Genomic DNA, 25,934 nt, shown 5'->3' on the forward strand with positions numbered 1-25,934 from the left:
GTTTAATCATCAAGACAGTATGGTGCTGGCAAAAAACAAACACTCGGATCAGTGGAACAGAATAGAGAACCCAGAAACAGACCCACAAACTTATGGCCAACTAATCTTTGACAAAGCAGGGAAGAGTACCCAATGGAATAAAGACAGTCTCTTCAGCAAATGGTGCTGGGAAAACTAGACAGCAACATGCAGAAGAATGAACTTGGACCACTTTCTTATACCATACACAAAAATAAACTCAAAATGGATGAAAGACCTAAATGTAAGACAGAAAGCCACCGATATCCTAGAAAAGAAAGCAGGCAAAAACGTCTCTGACCTCGGCCGCAGTAACACTTGACATGTCTGTAGAGGCAAGGGAAACAAAAGCAAAAATGAACTATCAGGACCTCATCAAAATAAAAACCTTCTGCACAGTGAAGGAAACAATCAGCAAAACTAAAAGGCAACCAACAGAATGGGAGAAGATATTTGCAAATGACATATCAGATAAAGGGTTGGTATCCAAAATCTATAAAGAACTTACCAAACTCAACATCCAAAAAACAAATGATCCAGTGAAGAAATGGGCAACAGACATGAATAGACACTTCTCCAAAGAAGACATCCAGGTGGCTAATAGACAAATGAAAAAATGCTCAACGTCACTCATCATCAAGGAAGTATAAATCAAAACCACCATGAAATACCACCTCACACCTGTCAGATTGGACAACATTAACAACTCAGGCAATGACAGATGTTGGCGAGGATGCGAAGAAAGAGGATCTCTTTTGCACTGCCGATGGGAATGCAAACAGGTGCAGCCACTCTGGAAAACAGTATGGAGGTTCCTCAAAAAATTAAAAATAGAACTATCCTATGACCCAGCAACTGCACTACAAGGTATTTATCCAAGGGATACAGGTATGCTGTTTCGATGGGACACATGCACCCCAATATTTATAGTAGTGCTATCGACAGTAGCCGAAGTATGGAAAGAGTCTAAATGTCCATTGACGGATGAATGGATAAAAAGAAGATGTGGTGTATATATACAATGGAGTATTACTCGGCAATCAAAAAGAATGAAATCTTGCCATCTGCAACTATGTGGATAGAACTGGAGGGTATTATGCTAAGCAAAATTTATCAGAGAAACACAAATATCATATGACTTCACTCATATAAGGAACTTAAGATACAAAACAGATGAACATAAGGGAAGGGAAGCAAAAAATAATATAAAAACAGGGAGGGGACAAAACATAAAAGACTCTTAAATATAGAGAACAAACAGAGGGTTCCTGGAGGGGTTTTGGGAGGGGGAATGAGCTAAATGGATAAGGGGCATTAAGAAAGATACTTGCTTGAATGAGCACTGATCCCCTATACATAGGGGATCAATCACTGGAATCTACTCCTGAAATCATTATTGCAGTGTATGCCAATTTGGATGTAAATTAAAAAATAAAAATAAAAAATACTAAAAAAAAAGAATAATGAATGAGAAATTTGTATATGCCTCTGTAGTACACATGTGCTATACTCTAGCCGTCATATTATACACTGTATAATTATAAGATTATTATCTAGTCTGGATGCAACATATCTCCTGCATATGTCCAGGCAAGGCTTGATTCTAGTCGGCTACAGGCCCATTATACAAGGCTGGGTCCGACAAGGGAGGATAAACTTTAAGAGAATATGATACTCGGATGTGTGATATGAAACTGTATGTCTTCCAGGCTCTTTTGGGGAGTCCTAGAAGCTTACACAACCACTTGCAATTAAGTAAAATTGCTGATCTCACTGCTATGTATCCTGACCACATCTCAAACCTTTGTAGAAGTAAAACATGTTTGATTTCCCATCCTAAGATACCATGTTCAATGTGTGCCAGTCTAAACCTGCAAATGACATATATTAATACTTAGAATTATTTTACTAAAACCTGATCATATGTATAACAGTTTTGATTTACAGATTTTCATAGTACATATATAAAGTACTATCTGTTGTATTTATTTATATCATTTATAGGTTTTGCTTCTCGAATAATCTTTTCCTGAGCTGGTTTAAATAAGCAGGTTTACGTTACTCATTGCTTCCATCACAAACTTACAACGTGCAGTAATTTTTGTTTAACATTATTTCTTTTTCCCTCTCATTTATTAAACAAATACTTATTGTCAACTATTTGCCAATATTATGTCGATCTTTGAAGATGTAAAGCTGTATAAAACAGAATTCCAGAAATGCGAGGTTGATTCGATATATACAAATCAGAGCAATAAACCTTATTAAAAGAATAACAAAAGACAAAAATTAGTTTAATTGATTCTATAGCCCCTCATAATGCTTAAAAACCTACAAACTGTCTTAATTTTTCACATGCATTTCTGTTAACTACTTCATATACACTAAAAGAAAAATCCATACTCATATTCATATTCCTCTCTAAAATAATAAAACTATACTAAACTATGGACACAAACTATTTGTGCTAGACTCATGGAGATAAGTCAGAAATAGTCAATTTATTTAATAGTGATTTTGTTCATTAAACATTATTAAGAATTCAGAGACACTTACTGTTTTAGACAAATTAAATACTCTATCTTTTGAGTTCCAAAATTATACTGCCTAAAATAAGTAAAACAGTATTCTAGATTAACAGTATAGTAATGATAATATAAATACTGTATAAACCACAATTATATAGTAATAAACTAGGAATTTGGGAAAATGCAGAGACATTAAAATGGGTTCAAAGGAAGTAATTATTCTAAGGCAAACTCATTTTTTCCATCTTGAAAAGAGGGGAGGGAAAAAAGGAGTAAGTTTTTTCGTTTCCTTTTCTTATACATTCTTTTACATCCTTTTCTTATTCATACAAAGGCATGAATAAGTGCCAAGGTTACTTCACATCCACAGCTCAAATCTTTTACAGGTAAGAGGTATTTAAAATTTTTGAAGGATGATTATGAGTGATTATTTTAAGAGGCGATAATAACACAAAAACATGTAACAATCTAGGTAGAAGAAATAATCAGAGAAATAAAAAATGAGTCAGTGTGGTTTAAAGTAGAAGAGCTAGGATGGCACAGAGTTAATGAGATAGGAAAAGAATATATGGGGCTTATTCATTAAGTTATTCATTAAGTTCATTAAGAATATATGGGGCTTATTCATTAAGTCATTCATTAAGTTTCCTCCTCTGTTCCATGGCATAACGTCCATCTGATGGAACGGAATTGGTGTGAGCTTTACTCAAATTAAATGATACAATAGAGAGCAAAAGACTTGGAAAAGTAAAAGCATCTATAAAACACAAATGTTAAGAGGCGCTCAATAGTTTTATAAAATGGTCTTACATGGCTGAAGCTCTAATATTAAAAAGTTAATTGAATGGAAGTTCATCCTTTGCAACAAATGTACCACTCTGGTGGGGGATGGTGATAAGGGGGAAGGCTATGTATATGGGGGGACAGGGATAATATATAGGAAATCTCTGTACCTTCTCCCTCAGTTTTGCTGTGAACCTAAAATTGCTCTAAAATAAAGTCTTTTTTTAAAAAATCTAATTGAAGAGGTATGTTAAGACATAAGACACAGATATAAGCAAAGTCAGACTGGCCAGAGTTGCTGATAAGAAGGGAAGAGGAAAGATAAGTGAAGTCATAAAGGAGCAGGCAAATGTGGGCATTGCAAAATATAAGAAAAAGAATGTGAAAGAGTTAGTTGTGTATAAATTTCAGTTTGCTGATTCAGTTTGAATTAGGGAAAAGACCTGACCAGGAACAACAATGACATACAAATTTTAATAAAACCAGATGCTTTGACAATGTTCTTTAATGCCAATGACCACTAAAAAGTACAAGGCAAAAGAATCATAATATTTAAATTGGAGGATACCTTAAGTATTAACTAGTCTAACTTCTTGCTGAATAAACCATTCCTCTAGTCCCACCTGGATATACCTGGCACATGGCCATTCAAAGCTCTAGTTTAATAGTTTCAGCTTGAGGACATTCACTAAATCGCATGATGGTCCACCCATTGAACAGCCCTCATAATTAGCTAAAGTCTGTTTCTCTACTTCTCCTAGTCATAGTAATTCTACACTGTGGAAATATATAAATAAGTCTGATTCTTCTTCTACGTGAAAAGCCATCCAATTCTTCCAAGCTTCCTCCTTTAAGTATATTTTCTTTAATGGTGGCTGGATTCTCCCAGCTCCTTTAATTTTCCTAATAAATAATCCTCACTAGGGGCGCCTGGGTGGCGCAGTCGGTTAAGCGTCCGACTTCAGCCAGGTCACGATCTCGCGGTCTGTGAGTTCGAGCCCCGCGTCAGGCTCTGGGCTGATGGCTCGGAGCCTGGAGCCTGTTTCCGATTCTGTGTCTCCCTCTCTCTCTGCCCCTCCCCCGTTCATGCTCTGTCTCTCTCTGTCCCAAAAATAAATTAAAAACGTTGAAAAAAAAAAAAATTAAAAAAAAAAAAATAATCCTCACTAAAGTCAACATGGCACAACAGTTAAATGAGCGAACTCTGGAAACAAACTGTCCACTTTCAAATGCTACTTTTACTAATAAACAGTTATGTGGCCTCCAACATATTATTTGTTTATGCAGTGCCTCAATTTCTCCATCTGTAAAATAGGGAGAATAATAATACCTGCTCCATAGCATTGGTGATAAATAAATAACTAAATACCATAGGCACTTGCCATTATTCATAGTAGTTATGTTCTAAAAAGTCACCATGAGTACTGAAGTAGAGAATACTGAATCATTATCCCCTAGGAGAAACACAGGGTTATGTTCCTGCTAGCCTCTTATTACAACATCTTTGACAATGGATTGATATATAACATTGTTTTACGTGTGTTTCTATTTAAAGATACTTTATTCAATGTATATAGCCTGAATTCTCAGCCAATAACACTATAACTCACATTGGAGCAAAGCTCATTTGACACAAATAATTCCTCCACAAGGCACATCATAACCTTTCTGCACGTAGGAACACCAGACAACACTTCAACACTGTGTTTGAGGGCCATTTTAAACAGTGAAATCATCAAGAATATGCACACAAGTGTAAAAAAAAAATGTGAATACAACACAAAAAACACATTTGTGTATGAGTGCTGAAACAAGGAAGCAGAACATTGTCTTTTCAACCTCAGCTTGGAATACGTGCATTGGGTGCCTCAAATTTTTTGCTGCTCTGTGCGTGTCCATGAATGACCATGAAAGCACTGGGAGTATTGATTGTGGGGTTATGCATAAATTTTAGCAAGTAGTCTAATTCACAAACACACAATCAATAAGCAATAAGAATTCACTATATATGTAAATTACTTGAAAGTGGTCCTGGAAGGAAGTGTCCAATTAAATATTAGCTCCTATTTTTATTATCGTTATCCTTACAAATCACTATTTTTATAGGTATCTAGTGTGCCAATACCCTTTTGTGTAACCAGTATAGAATACAGTGAAAACTTCAACTCCTCTACTACTTTAATTTTATATATTTTAAAAACTTCTTGGCGTGCCTGGGTGGCTCAGTCAGTTGAGCGTCTGACTTCGTCTCAGGTCATGATCTCACGATTTGTGAGTTTGAGCCCAGCGTCAGGCTCTCTGCTGTCAGCACAGAGCATGCTTCTGATCCTCTGTCCCTCTATCTCTCTGTCCCTCCTCTCTTTGTGCGCTCTCTCTCTCTCTCTCTCAAAAGTAAACATTTAAAAAAGAAAACTTCTTGGGGCACTTGGGTGGCTCAGTTGGTTAAGCATCTGACTCTTGGTTTCGGCTCAGGTCATAATCTCAGTTCTTGAGTTCGAGTCCTGTGTTGGGCTCTGTGCTGCCAGCACAGAACCTGCTTGGGATTCTCTCTCTCCCTCTCGCTCTCTGCCCTCCCCCCCCCCACTGGCTCACTGGCGCTCCTCTTTCTCTCTTCCTCTCTCTAAAATAAATAAATAAACATTAAAAAACAAAACAAAAAAACACTTCAGCTCTTAAAAAGCTACTGGTACTGGAAGGGGCACTGTCATATACTGTTAGAATGAACATAAATTGGTAGTTTTTCCAGCCAGAAATTTAATAATATTTAGTTAATAAATGCATCTAGTTAAATAAATTTGATAAATGTATTAATGTTTATTTCTAGGATCTTTACCAAGAACATAACTGACCAACTCCTTTAACCCACTAACTGCCCTTCTAAGATTCCATTATACAGAAATGAGAAACATAAAGTTTGGCAAAAAATATTCCAAAAAAGTGAAAAATTACAAACGATGGATAAATTATGGTAATTCAGGCACTGGAATCTTACAGACATCAAAATTCCCTTGCAAATGATTTCAGCATGGGAAAATGTTATAGTAAAAAATGTTAGATTAAAAAAAAACCCCACCCCCACCAGATACAAATTTGTATACATGACTTGATCTCCAGTGACTAAGGAAAAATATATGAAGAAAAAGTGCAAGAAAAAAAGATCAAAGTCTTTACAGTAACTGCCTCTGTAGACAGGAGTAGTGATTTCCATTCCTGCTTCCTAAAACCCTCCTATACTTCAGTTTTTCCAAAACACCTGTATCACTTCGGCAAGCAGAAAGGCAAGACAAAAAAGCCACTTGTGACTTTCCTTTTCCCATGAGCAAACAGGGGAGAAAAGAGGGATGAATGTTTGGTTAAGAATCCTATAAAAGGGATGTGACAAGATGGTTAGCTTCTAGTATTTTTAAAACAGGAAATATGTGAGCAGCTCTGAACTAAGCAAAGGAAGCAGTATTAAAGGGGGACTTGAGGATAACAAGGACAAAAAGGAGCAAATGCCTTTGAGTAAAGCAAAACATTGAGGGGCAAAGACAACAGCTTAAGTATGAGGGAGGAGTAAAAGTTGTTGATCCATGTAATAGGATATATATGTAAATATGAGACACTGGGTATTAGTAAGCATGGAATTAGGAGAATATCACACACACAGTAGTTAAATCTTCTCCTTACCAATGATGACTAGCTATAAAAGATAAGGGCAAAGACAAGAAAAGAAAAGAAAAAAGAAAGAAAGAAAAAGAAAAAGAAAAAAGATAACGGCCTTTGTTTTTTTAAGTTTATTTATTTTGAAAGAGAGAGCACATGAGCAGGGGAGGGGAGAGAGAAAGGGAGAATCCCTAGTTCGATGCAAGCCTTGATCTCACAAACTGCAAGATCATGACCTGAGCTGAAATCAAGAGCCAGACACTCAACCAACTGAGCCACCCAGGTGTCCCCAAAAATAAGGGCATTTAAATTCTTATAGCACAATTATACCAGCTTGAAGGCTTTTCTATTATTTTTCTTTTTCATTTACAAGGAGTTTGCAAGAGAGAAGCAAATCTTTGAAACATGTTTAAACTTGCTTCTTTTCCCCTAATTTAACCTATTGTGAATATATCCTCTACAGGATCTGAAATTAAAAGAAATAAATTGGACAACTCAGTATTAAACTGTAAAATCAACACACTAAAAAAAGGGGGGGGAGCTGTAAAGCTACCCTATTGTGAGACAAAGGCAAGGTTTTGTTGAGACCCGATTGCATTAATATGTACAAATAAAAAAAAACTTGAGATGATAGTATTAGATGCAAAAGTAATGGTGAGAGAGATGAAGGATGCCCAAAAAGCTCCCCCTGCAACCATCCAAGCAATGACCAAGGGAGGAGATGCTCAACTCAGGCTCGAGACCTCTTCATAGAGGCCTATTTCTACTATACAGACGCATATGTCAAGATGTGAGAGCACCCCAAAGGACCAAGTAATTCAGGCTCAGAACAGCAGTTGTGACTAGCGAGTGTTCATTCTCTGAGCAGTGGTATTCTATCACTAATTTTTAATAGTTGTCAACAATATAAAGAAATGACTACATATTTTCTACAAATCCAAATTTATTTAATCCAAAAGGATAATCTATATTCTAAGATGGCATCAATCTACATTTTTCACATCAAAATGTCCATTCTTTTATCAAAGGATGGAATTAGGGCTGATAAATTTTTTAAAATGAACTTGGCAAAATTAAAAGGTAGTAGAATTCCTCAAGCAGGTCCTCTATTTATTTTATTTTATTTTATTATTTTATTTTATTTAGCTAGTAAATAAATGCCAATCTAAACGAAAGCCAGAATAATTAATAGGCATTAACCAGGCAAAATGGGCAGAGGCAAAGTCATGCTAGGCAGAGGAAGCAGGAGATGCAAAGGAACAAGGATGAGAAAACACATGTCTTTTACTTCTCCACCAGAAGTACAGAAAGAGGGAGCACAAAAATAAGGAGTACACAGGCCTCTATGAGACCTCGTAGGCCATTTAAAGGCTATTATTTGATCCAGGGGCCAAGGAAGGGTCACTAGCTCAATTTCTCTCAATGTGTGCTATTTATAAACCTTTTCTAGGTATAAATTTTTTTTTCTAGGTATAAATTTTTTGATCAGGTAATTTTTCAGACTCAAAAGTTTATCAAATTTATTCCTGTTAAATTATATCTAATTCAGGTTCATAGTAGCTATGGTCTACTGAGATTATTTTGTTTCCTGATCAATCGTACCACACATTTACTATTTCTTTCCACTTTACATCTTCTGGAAATGTGATGACTGTATCCTTTAAATGTTTTTTAATGCACCCCTTAAAAATGAAGATTAGTTTGAGGAGGACAAGCTTCTACATATTTTTATTTGGATGACATGAAAATACCAACCGGCAGCCTCTGCATATAATTCTTTAACCAGTTACTAATCCACCTAACAATCTTTATTTCTATTTCTTCACCTTATCTACATTGAGACACCCTGGCAACAATAAATTGCTTTGGTTTATCTACTCTACGAGGTATCTAATTTTTTCACAATGCTTCTAGACCAACAGAAATACCTAGTAGTTCTATTTACTAATTAATTACTACCAAACTGTTTGAGTAGTGGTCTGTGCTTTGTCCAACAGATGTAGTTGTGTTTCCCTTCAAAATTATAAAATATCCATGGCACTATGATGCTCCAGTTTGCCTCACCACACAGTTTGAGAACTAAAGTTCTAGCCTATAATTCTAAAAAACAAAACAAAACAAAAAAATTTGACATAATATATTCTGTGTGAATTTATACTTTGTCCAAGTGATTGCCACTTCCTCCTAAGATGTTTGCAGGCATCACTTTTAACCTTGCCAGGGATCAACACGAAGAAAACTGGTCTAGTATATAGACTATGTTTTTTGAAAATTATATGATACTTGATGATCTTTGGTTGTCTGCCAATTCTTCTGTTTTCCATATCTTCAAACACAACCAAAATAAATTCACTGAGTATATATGAAACTTCATGCAATCCTTGGCATCATCTTTAATGTTAACCCAATATTTTAAAATTTTATAACCAACCAAAGCAATAACTTTTTACCTTATTCACTAGTAGTATCTTGAGTAGTATCTTCATAACAGAGTGTTTAAGAAGAATTCTACAGTCAGATGGATTTAGTTTAAATCCGAACTCTACCACTTACTAGCTGCCTGACCATGCATAAGTTTTAAATCTCTATAAATTCTAATTTCTTCATTTTTACTAAAAGAATAATAACTAATCCATAGGGTTGCTGTAATGAATAAATACAAGTTGATATACAATAAGAGTTCAATAATACCTACCATCAATAATAACAATAAATTCATGCAACATAAGAAAATGCATACTATTTATTTGAATACCACTAAGCCAACAGAGTTGACACAAATGAAATAAAAATGATCTTATAACCACAAATTATTTAAAAACTGAAAATTAAAATAGTGAAAATATATCTAATGCAAAACAAAGATTGAATGGAAGATGTGGTATATTGGAAAAGGCAACTGAGAAACAGAGCCATTTAAGACAATTTGAAACTCAAATATATGCAAACATTTCAAGGTTATAATAGGAATTTGATGCAAATGGCCCAATATAGTGCAATTTGTCATTCCAAGTATGCAGAATCAAGAAACATTGTGGAAGATGAACAGTGTGAAGAAACATAACATAGTTTTCTCTATTTTCTTTATACTATCATGTGGGAAACAAAGGCAAATGAAAAATTAAATTTCCTTACAGCTTATAGTCCATTGACAAGTCCTTGAAACAGGCAGAGTAACATTCCTCTAGGAACTCAGCTGCCTTGATGATGACACTTTGCTAAGGGTGAAAGGCAATCTTAGCTTAACATTATCCTGACCTCCAGGATCCTGTAAGTCTACTTTAACATATAAAAATTCCTTTGGAAACTTTTTATCTCAACCACCCTCCCAACATATATGTTGGCAATCATACTCTAAGCTTATGGCCCCCTGATATAAATCTGAAAGGTCTCATGACTGAGTTTTTACTAAACACTAATAAATGACCTTTTCCTAACATCAGCTACCCCCCTCAAGGTGCTAGAAACCTTGTTTCCAAAATACCTTAGATTTACACTATTCCTAATCCCACTTGTCACAACCCCAGTGCAGATCTTTCTGCTCACAGGTCCTATTTCCGTATTTTAATAAAACCACCTTTTTACACTGAAGATGTCTCAAGAATTCTTTCTTAGCCATCAGCTCAGAACCCCAACATTTTCTATATCATACTATACATATTTATTTTAGATTTGATTAATATAAAACTAAATAAAGCCAAATTTTATACTATAAAGATAAATAACACCACAGGATAAAAGCCATGAACAAAATTTGCTTTCTCATTTCATAAAAAAAAAAAATGCATATTTGTGAGTCGGTAAGTAGCCTTCCTCTCTCAAAAACAGAATCTACAATTAGCTTAATACTTCAGGCTAGTGTATATAATTCATAAAATTAATTTATATTCACCTCAATTATTTACCTCTGCTCACCTACATTTAAATCATCTTCTATAATGGGGGGAGGGATCATAAAGGTTTTTATTACATTCGAAAGGATTCTCCTTAAGATGACAAGAAGAAGGCAATATAACTAAATTTTCACAAAATGGTATCTGCTTTTTTATATACGTGTTCTACTTTTTTTTTTTACATTTTTTAAAGTTTATTTATTTATTTTGAGAGACAGAGCAAGCACAAGCTGGGGAGGGGCACAGAGAGGGAGAGACAAAATCACAAGCAGGCTCCACAGCATTAGCACAAAGCCTGATGCAGCGCTCGAGCTCACAAACCATGAGATCATGACCTGAGTCGAGCCGAAGAGCTGATGCTTAACTGACTATGCCACCCAAGTGCCCCAGTATCTGCTCCTTTTTAACCAGACATTTTATAGAAGAAATGGGAATATCTAAGGAAACACATATGCATCTTTTTAAGTTTATTTATTTATTTTGGGAGGGAGAGAGAGTGAGAGAGAGAGAGAGATCCTTTGTGTATAAGCATGTGTAGGGGAAAAGCAGAGAGAGAGAGAGAGAGAGAGAGAGAGAATCCCAAACAGGCTCCATGCTGTCAGCACAGAGCTCAATATGGGGCTTGAACTCACAAACTGCGAGATCATGACCTGACCCGAAACCAAGGGCCAGATGCTTAACTGAGTGAACCACCAAGATGCCCCATAAACATGTGTGCATTCTTAAGACAAAAGGAATCATGCAAATTAAAATTACTGACTGCTATCATATTAAGTTAATTCAATGGATGAAAAAGAAAAATCTGATGAACAGGATCACAGAGAGCCATAAATCAGAGATGAATATAAAGAGAAAACAAGCACAAACAACAAAGAGAAAAAAGTGGGATTCTAAGTGATATGGGAAAAAAAAGACAAAAAAAGCATACTTTGGAATTTTGCATAAAGTGTGATTCCATTTAAATATATTCAGATTTATTTAAAGCAAGTGGGTGAAATTATTACAACCATATGTTGGCTCAAAGTTATCACATGTTCTTTTACATATGCTCAGACTATAACATATAAATAAGCTACAAAAATTAGGCTGAAATGAAAAAGCTGCATGTTTGCCACATGCAGTCAAAGGCCAAATTTGTACCTAAGAAAATTACTGCATCTAAAAGGCAAAGACATATTCTGTGTAATCAATACAGAAAACATATGAAAAGTATAAGTACTAAGCTATACATGACATAAAACAAAATTACACATGAGGATGAATTTATGGATCATCATAGTTCAGCCTGTTTGTATTGGCATGTTTAGATACAATCTTCAATCTTTTCAAAGATTTTCTAATAGCATCAGGATTTGGGAAATGGTGATGACCTATAGCCCCATTAGGAAATCCTAGATGTAGTCCAGGTGAAATTCCTCTGTAGATAAACATGCACAGTTGGTGTGGGAAACATAGGCAGAAGGAAATGATAGATAAAATTAAATTTCCTTATAACCTGCAGCCCACTGACAAATACTTGAGACAGGCAGAGTAGGACATTCCTCCATGAACTCCCAACTGACTTTTTTTTTATATGAAATTTATTGTCAAATTGGTTTCCATACAACACCCAGTGCTCATCCCAACAAGTGCCCTCCTCAATGCCCATCACTCACTTTCCCCTCTCTCCCACCCCCCATTAATGTTAATGCTTTGCTAGAGGGGAAAACAACTTTAGCTTCACAATAGCTAGGGCTTCAGTATTCTATAAGTCTTCCTTAACGTATGAAAATCCTTTTGGAAACCTCCCCTTGCCTTTACCTCCTCCAACTTCCAGGTATGTAATCAATCTCTCCTCACAATCCCAAGGGAGCTTTTTCTGCCCAGGGGTCCTATTCCCGTGCTTTAATAAAACCAACTCTTCTTACCGAAGACTTCTCAAGAATTCTTTCTTGGCCTTTGGCTCCAAACCCCAACAATTTTCCACATCACAATGACTTTTATTTTTTCTCTGAAGCAAAGCATAAGCAACTTCTGCAGAACATAGCCATACCTTTCTGGATGTCTTCGGCCATATATTTCTCCTTTCCATTTAGTTTGATTATCTTCTGCTCTTTGCTGTTGCATTTGATCAAAAATAGCATGATAATGTTCATACTGTCCTCTAGAAGAAAAAGGTGATGGAGCCACAGCCCCTCCACTGCCAAAAAAGGGAGCCTAGGAATTAAACAAACAGCTCTCACACGTTTATCTCATAAGACCCAAAAGATCTGTACTACCTTCAAAAGAAAAAAATTATTTCAACACTTGACTTTTAAAAAGCAATTACCTAATTTGAACATATTAGTAAACATACAGCTTAAAGCAAAATGTTTTCCTACTGTGTTATAACCATTGACAATCAAAAAGTAGCATACCTTGTTACTAAGAATAAAGCATAATTTAACAAACAAAAATATAAAAAGCCATTAAAGTTACATAAATATTGAAAAGTCTGGTCTTAATAAGTTTTGAAACAAGTTTCTAGTACACATTTTATGGTACCATTCTATTAAGTTTAAAATATGTATAGCTTATATGTAAGGTAGAGCCCACTTTTATAACACTCAAAAGTATACTTAACAAAAACATTTACATATGGCATTTAATAGATCTCAAATCCCTCAACAAACAGTAAAGACATAAACACCACTGAAACATAGTCTAGATGTAAAATACAGCAAAACATTTTATCTATCCTTAATCATTTTATAAACACGTTGGGAAACAAAGCACAAAACTAGAAAACGATTTCCTGCCTGTGGTAAATCAATGGTAGCAGGCACACTTTAAAGTAGTTAAGCACTGAAACTGACTTTCACAAAATAGAAAAAGCTTAGCAGAAGTAAAAATTCCTCAAAAAAAAAAAAAAATGGCACTGGAGAAAGATACTGTTCAATCCAGCCTTGAAAGCAATACAACAGAGAGATTAAATGATTCAATATGAGCCAGAGTACTAAAGTAAAAATGAGCTATGTATGTATAATATTTGAGTGTTGACAGCAGGAGGAGGAAGGAAGTATGCAAACAAATAGGATTAGAAGGCAGGCATCAGTCACAAGAGGCTGGTATCTCTAACTGCTATCAAGCCTGGGTGTTTGAGTTCATATAATAAACAACAACAGAAAGCATTTATAAATTTTCTGACAGGTGTAGAATACCAAAACTGTTTTTAAGAAGGTGAGTCATATTATGCATGATAAAGAGGAATGGGAGAGAGAAGAAGGTAGAGGAACTAATCAGAAGGCTTACTACACTGACACCAAGCCACAAACCTAGGAGCAAAGAAAGGCAATTAGTGAAAAAGGGGAGGGACTTGTGGATTCTCTACAGCAATAACACAGGGTAAGGGCAGATTTATAAGGCCACAACCACTGAGACATAAGAACTTAAGCATGTGGAAAACTCAGAAAACAGATGTCAGACAAGGATAAGAGTTAAAAGTAAATGTGTAATGCTGCATAAGTCATCGTGAAAAAATTTCACTACCAAGAGGAAATGCAGAGGTCAATACTGAAAATAAAACTCAAAGGACTAAAGCTGAGTGGTAGCATTTAAAAACCCATTTTGGGGGTGCCTCGGTGGCTCAGTCAGTTGAGCGTCAGACTTCAGCTCAGGTCATGATCTGATGGCTTGTGAGTTCGGGCCCCACGTCGGGCTCTGTGCTGACAGCTCAGAGCCTGGAGCCTGCTTCGGATTCTGTGTCTCCCTCTCTCTCTGCCCTGACCCACTCGCATTCTGTCTCTCTCAAAAATAAATAAACATTAAAAAAAATTTTTTTTAATAAATAAAAACCTGTTTTGGGGGCGCCTGGATGGCTCAGTCGGTTGAGTGACCGACTCTTGATTTAAGCTCAGGTCATGATCCCAGGGTCATGGGATGGAGCCGCCCCACACTGGTTAAGATTAAGATTCTCTCTCCGTCTCACCCTTCTCCGCTCAGGCGTGAGTGTGAGTGTACACATTCTCTCGCATTGAAAAAAAAAAAAAAAAAAAAAACAGTTAAAAAAATAAAAACCTTTCTTGTGTGTGAAGTGATGAGAATAGAAGTCAGAACACTGACAAGTAAAGTAAAAGAAGAACTTCTAAGCGATAATTTCTGAAGGAAGAAATCTGGCAAAGAAATGATGCAAAGAAAACTACTGGAATCAAATAACAAAAAATTTCAGTGTACCCACTGAGATAAAACTTGTGTCAACATTTTGACACGGTAAGTTGCATACATTATAAGAAATCATGATTTTTTTAAAAACCAGCTTAAGATGACTACAGATAAGATGTTTGAGTAGCAAGAGATGAAAGTTGTCAGAAATAGGAAGATAACTAATTAGGCAGGAAACTCCATTAAAGCAGTCCTTACACATATCTTCAAAAGTGCATCCCAAGGCAAGAATCAGAATCAGAATTCTGATAAAAGGCAGTTGTATCTCCTATGAGATTGGCTACTCTCTGAGTTTAGTCTAGTGCTAATATCACCTTGACCTGAATTTGAGTCTTCTAATGTTTCTCTTTAGCAAAAATGAAAAGTATGCTAACATCTCTGAAGATGTTTATATTGAAAACAATGCTGAAAATACTGTACTAGAATACTGATGCAATATTGTCTTTCAAAAATCACCTTCTTCCCTAATTATAAGCATATGTTAATGAGTTTTGACAAATATATACACTTGTATAACCACTACCACAATCAAAAGCATATCCGTCACCCTAAATGATCTTTGTTCCTTTGCAGTCAATGTCCCCTCATTCTAACAACCACTGATCTGCTCTCTGTTATAGACTAGACTGCCTTTTCTATAATTTCATATAAATGAAATCCTATAATATGTACTCTTCTGTCTGGCTTCTTTAGCTCATTATAATGTTTTTGATTGATCCATGTTGTTGCGTGTATTAACAGGCTATTCATTTTTATTGCTGAGTAATATTCCAATGTGTTTTTCCTGCAATATATTTTCAAACCACTGATATGCCTCTTACACATTATGATTACCATATGAAACTATGTATGTGGAACATTTCCTAATTAAAAAAAAAACACATTCATAAGAGATAAATCAGATATGGATGAAGCAGTAAGTCCCAGATTTTACAGATAGTAAATAATCAAAGACAACTGATTATTTATACTGTGAATAATGCCTTATTATTTAGCAGTTTATAATAATAGTATTAATTTTGAAATATACCCTTTAGTTTCTGTTTTATCTTTATTTAAGGGATCTCTTTAAGTTGACTGACATTATACTGAGCCTCCAGGTCCTTATCACCTGCGCAGGAATCAAACAGCCTAAGAAGTTAAATATTTAAAACCCCATGGGAAATAAGTACAGAAACTAACAGAATTTGCTTTAAGTCATGGGAAATAATTTTATTAATCCTTAATGAAAGCATCATAGAAATTTACAAAGTAAAGCAGAAACCTATTAAATACATACTATCTAATACTGTTAAAAAACTGTCTCAATCAGTTATCAAACAACATTGATAGGACTTTAGGATTAAATATTAAACATCACAGGAAAAAAGATATTTTATTGCATATCAGAAGATATATTCAAAAGGAAAAGAGAAAATAATCAAATTCTCAACACTAGTCATGGACTTGATATAAAATGCTTGACAAAATGTGAGGGCCCACACTTCAACTGTTAAGTTTTGCTTTCCAACTGGGTAAGATACAGAGTTAGTCATTTTAGAATGGGCTGAATTCGGAGTCATTCCTTATCATTCAGAAATTCTACTTCAGAGTAAAGTAGATAGTGCAGTACAAAAATGGTAAAGTATAATTTTAAAGATAAAATTATATTACTACAACCTGTAATATATTAATACAGAATTAGAAAAACTTATTGAATTAATACGTAATATGAAAAATCAAGAAAACCAGGACAGAACACACATATCTACATAAAACTTTTATTCAAATCATAACTTTTGGAGAAAAGAAGTAAAAATGGTAATCAAGTCAATTTGATAACTCTATTGGGCACCTAAATAACATCGTTAACTAAAAGTTGACTGGGTAACATATGTTAAAATTATAATACTGAGGAAAAAAAGTTTATCCGTTTTTCATTGCTGTGTAACAAATCACTACAAACTTAGTAGTTTCAGACAATACCCATTTATTATCTCACTGTTTCCCTGGCTCACGAGTCTGGACTTAGTTAGCTGGGTCCCCTGCTCAGGATCTCACAAGGAAGCAATCAAGGTGTCAGCCAGGACAATTCTCATCTGAAGCTCAGGATCCTCTTCCAAGTTCACTAGTTCCTGGCAGAATTCGCTTCCTTGTGGCTGTAATAGCTAAGGTCACCACTTTCTTGCTAGCTGTTAGCCAGAGGCCACTATCAACTCCTAAAGGCCACCTATACTTCCCTGCCATGTGAATGCTTTTTTTTCCAGGCCAGCAGAAGCATGTCTCTCAGACTTTCTTCTCCTCTCTAGTCTTCTATGAAGGAATCTCATCAAATGTCAATTTGATAGTCAAGGAGTGACTATCCTATTACCGTTTACCATGTAACATAACCTAATCAATGGAGCTATAACACCACAATATTCACAGGTTCCACCCACACGTAAGGGGAGGGAATACAAGGTATCTATCTACACTAGGAATCAGAAATTTGGAGGGCCATCTTAGAATCTGGCCTATCATAGATATGTAAAGAATGCTACAAGAGCAAAAGAGGAGATATAGGATTCAGATAAGCACAACAAAGAAAGAAACAAGAAGTTAACCTATGAATCCTTGCTAATCACACTCCAGGCATTATTCTTGAATTTTTTCTTTATTTTTAAATGAAGAAGTCTCAGAAAAGTAACTTGCCATTTGTTATATAGTATGGATCTACCCAAAAGAAATGTTTGAATTAACATACTTAGGTAACTGGCTAGCTAGGTAATTTGTTACCTAGGTAAATGGTTGGATGTTGGAGTGAGAGTGAGGAGGCAGGGAGGCATGCTATCAAGTAAAAAGAAACACAGTACAAAGACAGAAATCAGGCAGACTACACAGAATAAGGAAACTACAAAATATGGTCTTTAGTTCAGCCTCACTTGAGCACACAGTGTGTGGTAGGGAAGGGATGGAGATGAGCTTGGAAAGACTGGCACGGGCCAGAGTAACAAGGATCTTATGAAAACTTAATCCTTAAGGCTAGATGAAGCAACAGAAGGATTTAAGGCAGAGGTGTGACAAACTTTATTTGATTTAAAAAAGATTCTTCTGGAAAAAAAGGTATATCATAGCCTCCACACCAAACTTTTTAAGCAATTTTAACTGTGCCAGATATTAGTTATCAATACAAGTTATATATGAAGTACATGCAGGAAAACTAAGAATTCATAATAGAAGAAGAATTTTAGGTATGAAGTTAATCCTTTCCCCACGAAAAAAGCCGATTATATACATTTCAAAGAGCATGGTGAAACTGGAGAAAACACTGCAATAGTGTAACCATACTGATATCAAATGCCTACCTTTACTTCACCACTTCCACCAGCACTTAGCACGTTTCTCCATCCTTGCTCCCTGGCCCTATTTATTCTCTCCAACTTTTGGGGAAAAGAAACAAACAAAACACAATTTCAAGTATTTAATATAAAGTACATGAAATACATTTACTAATACAATGGAAATCAGTGTATTCCTTTGGAAAAAAAAGTAAGTGTGTGAGGAGGAGGTGGAACGTACCAAGAAAAATGGATTATTCTTACCCTTTCCTTTTCCTGTCTTTTCATCTGTTCAGCCTTCATTAAACTAATCTGTAACAATTTTAAAGACAAACGTCTTAGAGCTTTTAAAACTATTATCATCTACAACTTGGCAAGGGAAGAAAAATAAAAGCAAAAAAACTACCTGATCCTTTTGTTTCTTTTCTTTTTCAATAAATTCCAACCTTCTCTTTCTTGCTGCTTCCTTAAATAAAAAAAGAACAGTTTCATCAAAAATAATTGCTACTTTTTTCTGGTTTCATAAGGAAAGTTAGTGCACCAATAGTAGAGGTATGCCCAGAGAGATTAGGGAGAAAAAAAAAAAAAGAATTAAAGTTAAAGGTTTCTGTTTGAAAGAAATAAGGAGGAAAGGTTTGGAGGTTTTATAAGATTTTGTTTCTTTTCTTATAATTGTTTTTGCAAAGCTTTAAAATAAGCAGACAGATGTCTTTATACCTCAAACATTTTCCTCCTTTCTTCTCCAGGATTCACTTTCTTCACTGGAATTTGATGGGCCTGGACAAAAAGTAAAACTACAAATTAGATAAGGATTTTGAGGTACTCATTTGAAAAAACTCAAATTTAAGGAAATTCAAAATAAGAAAAAGGTAGTCAATACTGCCATGACTCTGTTTCAAAATATATTATCCCTATAGTAATACAACAGTAGGGAACTTCAACACTCATTTACATCAATGGATAGATAGATCATCCAGACAGAAAATCAACAAGGAAACGGTAGCTTTGAAAATCACATTAGACCAGATGGACCTAACAGATACACATAAAACATTCCAACCAAAAACTTCAGAATACACATCCTTTTCAAGTGCACATGGAACATTCTCCAGAATGTTAGGCAACAAAACAAGTTTCAATAAATTCAAAAAGATTAAAACCATGTCATGCATCCTTTCCAACCATAATGATATGAAATTAGAAATCAATCACAAGAAAAAATCTGGAAAGAACACAAACACATGGAGGCTAAGTAATAAGCTACTAAATAATGAAGGATCAACCAAGAATTCAAAGAGAAATTTAAAAATACATGGAAACAAATGAAAATGAAAACACAACAATCCAAAATCTTTGGGATAAAGCAAAAACTGTTCTAAAAGGGAAGTTTACAGCAATACAGGCGTACCTCAAGAAACAAGAAAAATCTCAAATAAACAACCTAACTTTATATATAAAGATGCCCTGTTGATTTTATTTATTTATTTATTTATTTATTTATATGTTTATTTTTGAGAGAGAAGGCTAGCAAGCAGGGGAGGGGCAGAGAGAGAGGGAGAGAGAGAATCTCAAGCAGGCTCCACATTGTCAGCACGGAGCCCGATGTGGGGATCGATCTCACAAACTGCGACATCATGACCTGAGCTGAAAGCAAGAGCCAGGCACTCAACTGACTACGCCACCCAAGACACCCCACCTAAAGATGCCCTGTTGATTTTAATTATAAAGGAAAGAAAATGTTATTTTAAAAAATTACTTCAAAAAAAATTACTTCAATGATCATTTACATTATCAAAATAATATTAAATTTTATTAATTTAACTTATTAAATCATGAAAAGTGTCTTTGGGTGGGGGCACCTGGGGGGTGCAGTCATTTAAGTATCCAACTCTTGATTTTGGCTCAGGTCATGATCTCAGTTTGTGGGATCAAGCCTTATGTCAGGCTCTGTGCTGACATCAAGGAGCCTGCTTGAGATTCTCTCTCTCTCTCCTTCTCTCTCTCTCTCTCTCTCTTTCCCTGCTCCTCCCCCCTCCCCTGCTCACACATGTGCTCTCACTCTCAAAAATAAATAAATAAACTTTTTTTTAAAAAGTGCTTTTGGTAACAATTCCATATCAATAGCGGCTGTCTTTTAGCAAAAGCCAATGCTATGAAATTACTTTTATATACCAATCATTATTTCAGTTTTCTAAATTTTATAAAATTATCCGGAGATAAGCACTAAAATTCTAAAAGGCAACTCAGAATAAATAAAATAAATGATTGTGAATTAATATGAAGTTAATAAAATTAATAAAAAAGAACCAGGAAGACACAAACTTTATTTATAGTAAGATTTCAGAAGATATTTGATTTCTTCTTCAGAAAGCAACATGATACAGAATTTCTCCTTATGAAATGCAACTAATTTATTTTAATGGATACGTTATTTAACACGAGCACAATAAAATAATGCTATTTAGTATATTACACTACCCAGCATATTGATAACCTGATAAAATATGAATGATTCTTTTTATAATGTGCTTTGCCAGTTTAATTCATGACCATCATAAACCAAATCCATTTTAATTTCTTCTTTTAAGCAAGCTCTATGCCCAATGTGGGGCATGAACTCACAACCCTGAGATCAAGAGTCACATGCTTACACACCATTGAGTCAGCTAGGTGCCCCTAAACCAAATCCATTTTATTGATACAGTCTAAGTTAGCTTAAAGCTGCAAAACAGTGCAGTAAGTGGTACTAAATCTCACACCATAAGTAACCAAACAGTGAGTTTACTACCTGAGAAGACCCAAGTGGTAGATTCCCAGAATCATCCCACCCCCTCACCATATTATTAGGTCCTAACTCCTAACTGCCAATTTTGGCTAGTTACTTCAAGTTTCACTTAAGTTAACCATGTATCTCAGCACTTAACTCCAGAAATGGCACTAGGGTCAATGAAATGACAATAATAGTGAAATATTTAAAGAAAAGTAACTTTTTAATTTTTTTCTGAAAGTAACCAAGAGTGAGAAATACAGTTCACATCCAGACCCTGTAAAGATACACAGTATGTATAGTTGGTTTTATTTCCATCTATTACTAAAAAAAGGACCCATTTTTTACCTCCAAAACAGACTTTTCCATCACTAAAAGCAACCCAAAATTTTAAAATAGTCAAGGGAGGGCACTGGGGCCACTGCTATTGACGTGTAAGAAAAAAATACAATTGGAGATAATGCTCTTCATAGTATTGTAAACACGCAGTTAGTATTTCAAAGCATGTTATGTATATAAAATTTAAACTAGTGGGGAATGTTACACAGAATTTTTGTAAAAATACATACTCCTTCCATTCCTTCCATAAGAAGGAATATTATTGGGCAATAAAGAGGAATGCAGTACTGATACATGCTACAACATGGATACATGCTACAACCTTGAAAACATTACCCTAAGTTAAAGAAGCCAGTAACAAAAGACCATGTGTTATATGATTTCATTTACATGAAATTTCCAGAATGAGAAAATCTACAGAGACAGAAGTAGATTAGTGGTTGCCTAGGGCAATGGGGTTAAGGGGAAGAATGGGCAGCGAAAGCTAATGGGAAAAGAATTTTTTTGATGATGAAAATGTTCTAAAACTGATTGTGGTGATAGCTGCACAACTCTGATCTCACTAAAAGTATTTAATTCTAAACTTTAAATGTATGGATTGTACAGTATGTGAAATAAATCTCAGTAAAGCTATTTTAAAAATATACATAACCCTAAGTGTTACAGAATCATAATTTCTGGACATAGAGCTCTGCGTTATATATTTTGAAAGGTTACACAGGTTAACTCAATCTATCAGGTCTAGCACTGGTTTCAACATCTGTGAACCACAACACCAAACAATTTAAAAATATTAACAAAGGGGACACCTGGGTGGATTAGCCGGGTAAGCATCTGACTCTTGATTTCAGTTCAGGTCATGATCTTATGGTGGTGAGATAGAGCCCCGCGTCGGGCTCTCTGCTGAGAGTGAAATCCGCTTGGGGTTCACTCTCTCCCTCTCTCTCTGCCCCTCCCCCGCTCATGGTCTCTCTCTCTCTCTCTCTCTCTCTCTCTCTCTCAAAATTAAAAAAGAAAACAACAACAACAACAACAAAACATTAAATGTATTAACACAAGTAACACAGATCTCACAAACAGCTTTTAAACAGATTACCCAATAGTGAGCAGTAAGAAGAGAATGTTTAATTAACACACCTACATACTCTTAGGTAAGTTAAATGAAGACACCGATTATATTCATCTTTTAATGCTCCATTACCACATATATAAGATACTCAAATATTTGTGAAATAAAAATATCAAGCTGGGGTCCCTAGGTGCCTCAGTCGGTTAAGTTTCTGACTCTGGGTTTCGGCTCAGGTCATGATCTCACAGTTTGTGAATTTGAACCCCGATTCAGGTTCTGTGCTAGCAGAGCCTGCTTGGGATTCTGTCTCTCCCTCTCTCTCTGCCCCTCCCCTGCTCTCATTCAAAATAAATAAGTAAACTTAAAAATATATATATCAAGCTGTTTCTTTGTCACACAGGTATTTTCAACTGTATCTATACAGAAGAGAAAAATATGGTAACATAAAACATCCATATTAAGACAAACGTTTTGTTCTGCATTTCTTTTTAAAAATCTGAACCAAAGCACTAAAACATATTCATGGAGCTCCCTCTGGTGGCACAATAACAGAATCTTTAAAAAAAAAATAACATTATTACAGGAACTGGAGCAAAGAAAGTTTCTATGAAAATATTCCCAAAATGTGTTGGGTAGTAATAACTTAATACATTATTAGCTTAAATTTTTACAACTGCAAATGATAGACAATATCATTAAGTGTTTATGGTTTTTCTTATAAACTTCTCGTTATGAAGCTTTCACCTCCTCCATGAACGCACCAAATGTATACCTATTATGTAGCAATTCCTCCTGAAGAACTGAGGGCTGACTGAACAGCTTCTGCACAGCAAAAGACAGAACAGCAAAAGAGACAAAGACATGGTAAAAAACAAAAACAAAAACAGGGAATCCCCACCCCAATGCTGAGAACTACAGTGGGGACGGATAGTACTGAGGAGCTAGGAGCAAATCGGTCTGCCCTGGAGTACACACAAAAAGCCACAGTTGCCTACTTGCCTCAGCATGCCCTGGGTCCCTACTCCACACCATCCCCCAGAGGCTCTGGGGCTTCAAAACAGCAACTAGCACATAGAAGAGCCAGCCCTAAAACTCTACCAAGGGCAGGAGAGCTGCTCGTATCCTTTCTGGGCCAAGACAGAGGGGCTAGTGAGCAACACAGTTTACACTCCCCCTCCACTTTAGTAAGCTGGCTTGCCGCCTGAGTGGGCCCTGGACGTCTAACCCACATCAACGCAGCCACCAGGCCGTGAACACAACACCCTTGGTCAGCACTTACTACAGCTCCAGCTTTTGTGTCAAGGTGACATAGGTGTGCAAAGCACCCTGGAACACTCCAGGCCCAGATCACTCTGGCTTCAGACAGCTTACTAGGGCACCCCTGGTGTACGGTATTATGGGGCCTCCCAGCTGATGCCTATTTCAACTCCAGCTGCCCCAAAACACCCCCGAGTGTACTGGTGCTGATGTGGCAAAAGGCAGAAGAAAATGTAGATAAAATTAAATTTACTGCCCAATGGCAAAAACTTGAGGCAGGGAGAGTAAAACATTTCTCTAGGAACTCCCTACAGTCTTAATGTTAATGTTTTGCTAGAGGGAAAAACAACCTTAGCTTGACAATAGCTAGGCCTCCAATATCTTAAGAGTCTTCTTTAGCATATGAAATTCCTTTTGGAAACCTCCCTTTTGGCTTTTCCTCCCCAACTCCACAGTATATAACCAGTCACTCCTTATAACCCCAGAGCAGTTCTTTCTGGCCATGGGTCCTGTCCCCGTGTTTTAATAAAGGGATTTCTTTCAATTGAAATGGCAATAATTAATAACATGAAGGCATAAAAAGTAAAAATCTCACTAGAAATGGCAAAGATAGGATTAATCACTTATAAAGATACTAAAAAGCTTGAAAGAAAAAAGTAAAATTAACTACAATAATTAGTTAAGGGATACATAAAATAAGAAAAACATAAGAGTGACTTAAAAATATAACATGTGGAGGGGAAAGAAAAATGTAGAGTTTTGGAAGGTGTTCAAATTTAAGTTGCTATCGACTTAAGTTCTCATACATGTAAAGATGATATAATGTGAATCTCACAATACCACAATGCAAGAGCTTATAGTAAATGCACAAAAGAAAATGAGAAAAAAACTACACATTACATTAAAGAAACTCATCAAATAATAGGCACATGAAAAGATGCTTAACATCACTATCATCAGGGAAATACAAATCAAAACCACAATGAGCTATCACTTCACACTAATCAGAAAGGACAGTATCAAAAAGACAAGAAATAAGTGTTGACAAGGATGTGGAAAAAAGGGAACCAACTCTCAGAGCACTACTGGTGGAAATGTAAATTTATGCAGCCACTACAGAAAACAGAATGGAGGTTCCTCAAAAAAACGGAACTAGAGCTACCATATGATCCCAGTAATTCTACTAGTAGGTATCTACCCAAAAGAAATGCAAACATTAATTGGAAACAATATATGTACTTCTATGTTCACTGCAGCATTATTTACAATGGTGAAGATATAGATATGACCCAAGTGTCCATGAGTAAATGAATGGATAAAGAAGAGGTGGTGTATATATACAATGGCATACTACTCAGCCATAAAAAAGGAATAAAATCTTACCATATATGACAACACAGATGGACCTAGAGGGTATGATGCTAAGTTAGAAAGTCAGAGAAAGACAAATACTGCATGGTTTTACTTATATGTGGAATCTAAAAAACAAAAAACAAAACTCAGATTCATAGCTAGAGAGAACAAGCTGATGGTTACCAGAAGGGAAGGGGGGGGGGTGGTAGGGGACAAACTAGGTGAAAAGAATTAAGAAGTACAAACTTCCAGTTATAAAATAATTAAGTCATGGGTTGGTAATGTGAACAAGGGGAATACAGTCAATAAACACTGCATGAACTTAGTAGGTGACAGACTAACTTATTATGGTAACCATTTCACAATGTACACAATTGTCAAATCAGTCTATGGTATACCTGACACCAGTATAGTATTATATGTCAATTATATCTCATTAAATCAAAACAAAGGAGACGTTTATAAGAATGTAATCAATCTGACTGACTTCATATCAGTGAATTATAATACAACCACTGATGGTAATAATAAAAATTTACATTAAGTATATATAATATTAAATTAAAACATAACAAGTTATCTATAAACTATCAGATACACATGAAAAATACAGGCAATGTATATTTGAATACAAATGTGGAGGGGCCCACCACAAAATTAAGTTAAATTAAATGCAGTGTTTGGATAATGGGAATGTTACTTTCCTTAACTCTCAAAACTATTCTAAAAGACTATAGCAAATTTATTAGAATACATACTTTGTAGGAAAAAAACTGCAGATCAAAGTTATACTACTTAAATTACTTT

The 25,934-nt window shown here is 35.5% G+C and overlaps 1 protein-coding gene across 9 annotated transcripts in view; it reads right to left on the reverse strand.

Moving 5' to 3' along the window:
• NEK1 (NIMA related kinase 1) overlaps positions 1 to 25,934 on the reverse strand; it is a 216,960-nt gene that overhangs the window by 129,649 nt on the left and 61,377 nt on the right. For 7 of the 9 annotated variants that reach the window (XM_049631305.1, XM_049631310.1, XM_049631306.1 and 4 more), the window contains 5 exons: positions 19,060 to 19,119; positions 18,749 to 18,808; positions 18,607 to 18,654; positions 18,370 to 18,444; positions 12,900 to 13,063 (listed from right to left, as the gene is read on the reverse strand). In XM_049631305.1, coding sequence (XP_049487262.1) covers positions 12,900 to 13,063; positions 18,370 to 18,444; positions 18,607 to 18,654; positions 18,749 to 18,808; positions 19,060 to 19,119 — 407 coding nt within the window. Of the gene's footprint in view, positions 1 to 526; positions 616 to 12,152; positions 12,285 to 12,899; positions 13,064 to 18,369; positions 18,445 to 18,606; positions 18,655 to 18,748; positions 18,809 to 19,059; positions 19,120 to 25,934 lie in introns of all 9 variants that reach the window. The other 2 variants (XM_049631313.1, XM_049631312.1) reach the window with 2 other exon arrangements.

Source organism: Panthera uncia, chromosome B1 (assembly GCF_023721935.1).
Source record: "Panthera uncia isolate 11264 chromosome B1, Puncia_PCG_1.0, whole genome shotgun sequence".
Lineage (NCBI taxonomy): Eukaryota > Metazoa > Chordata > Mammalia > Carnivora > Felidae > Panthera > Panthera uncia.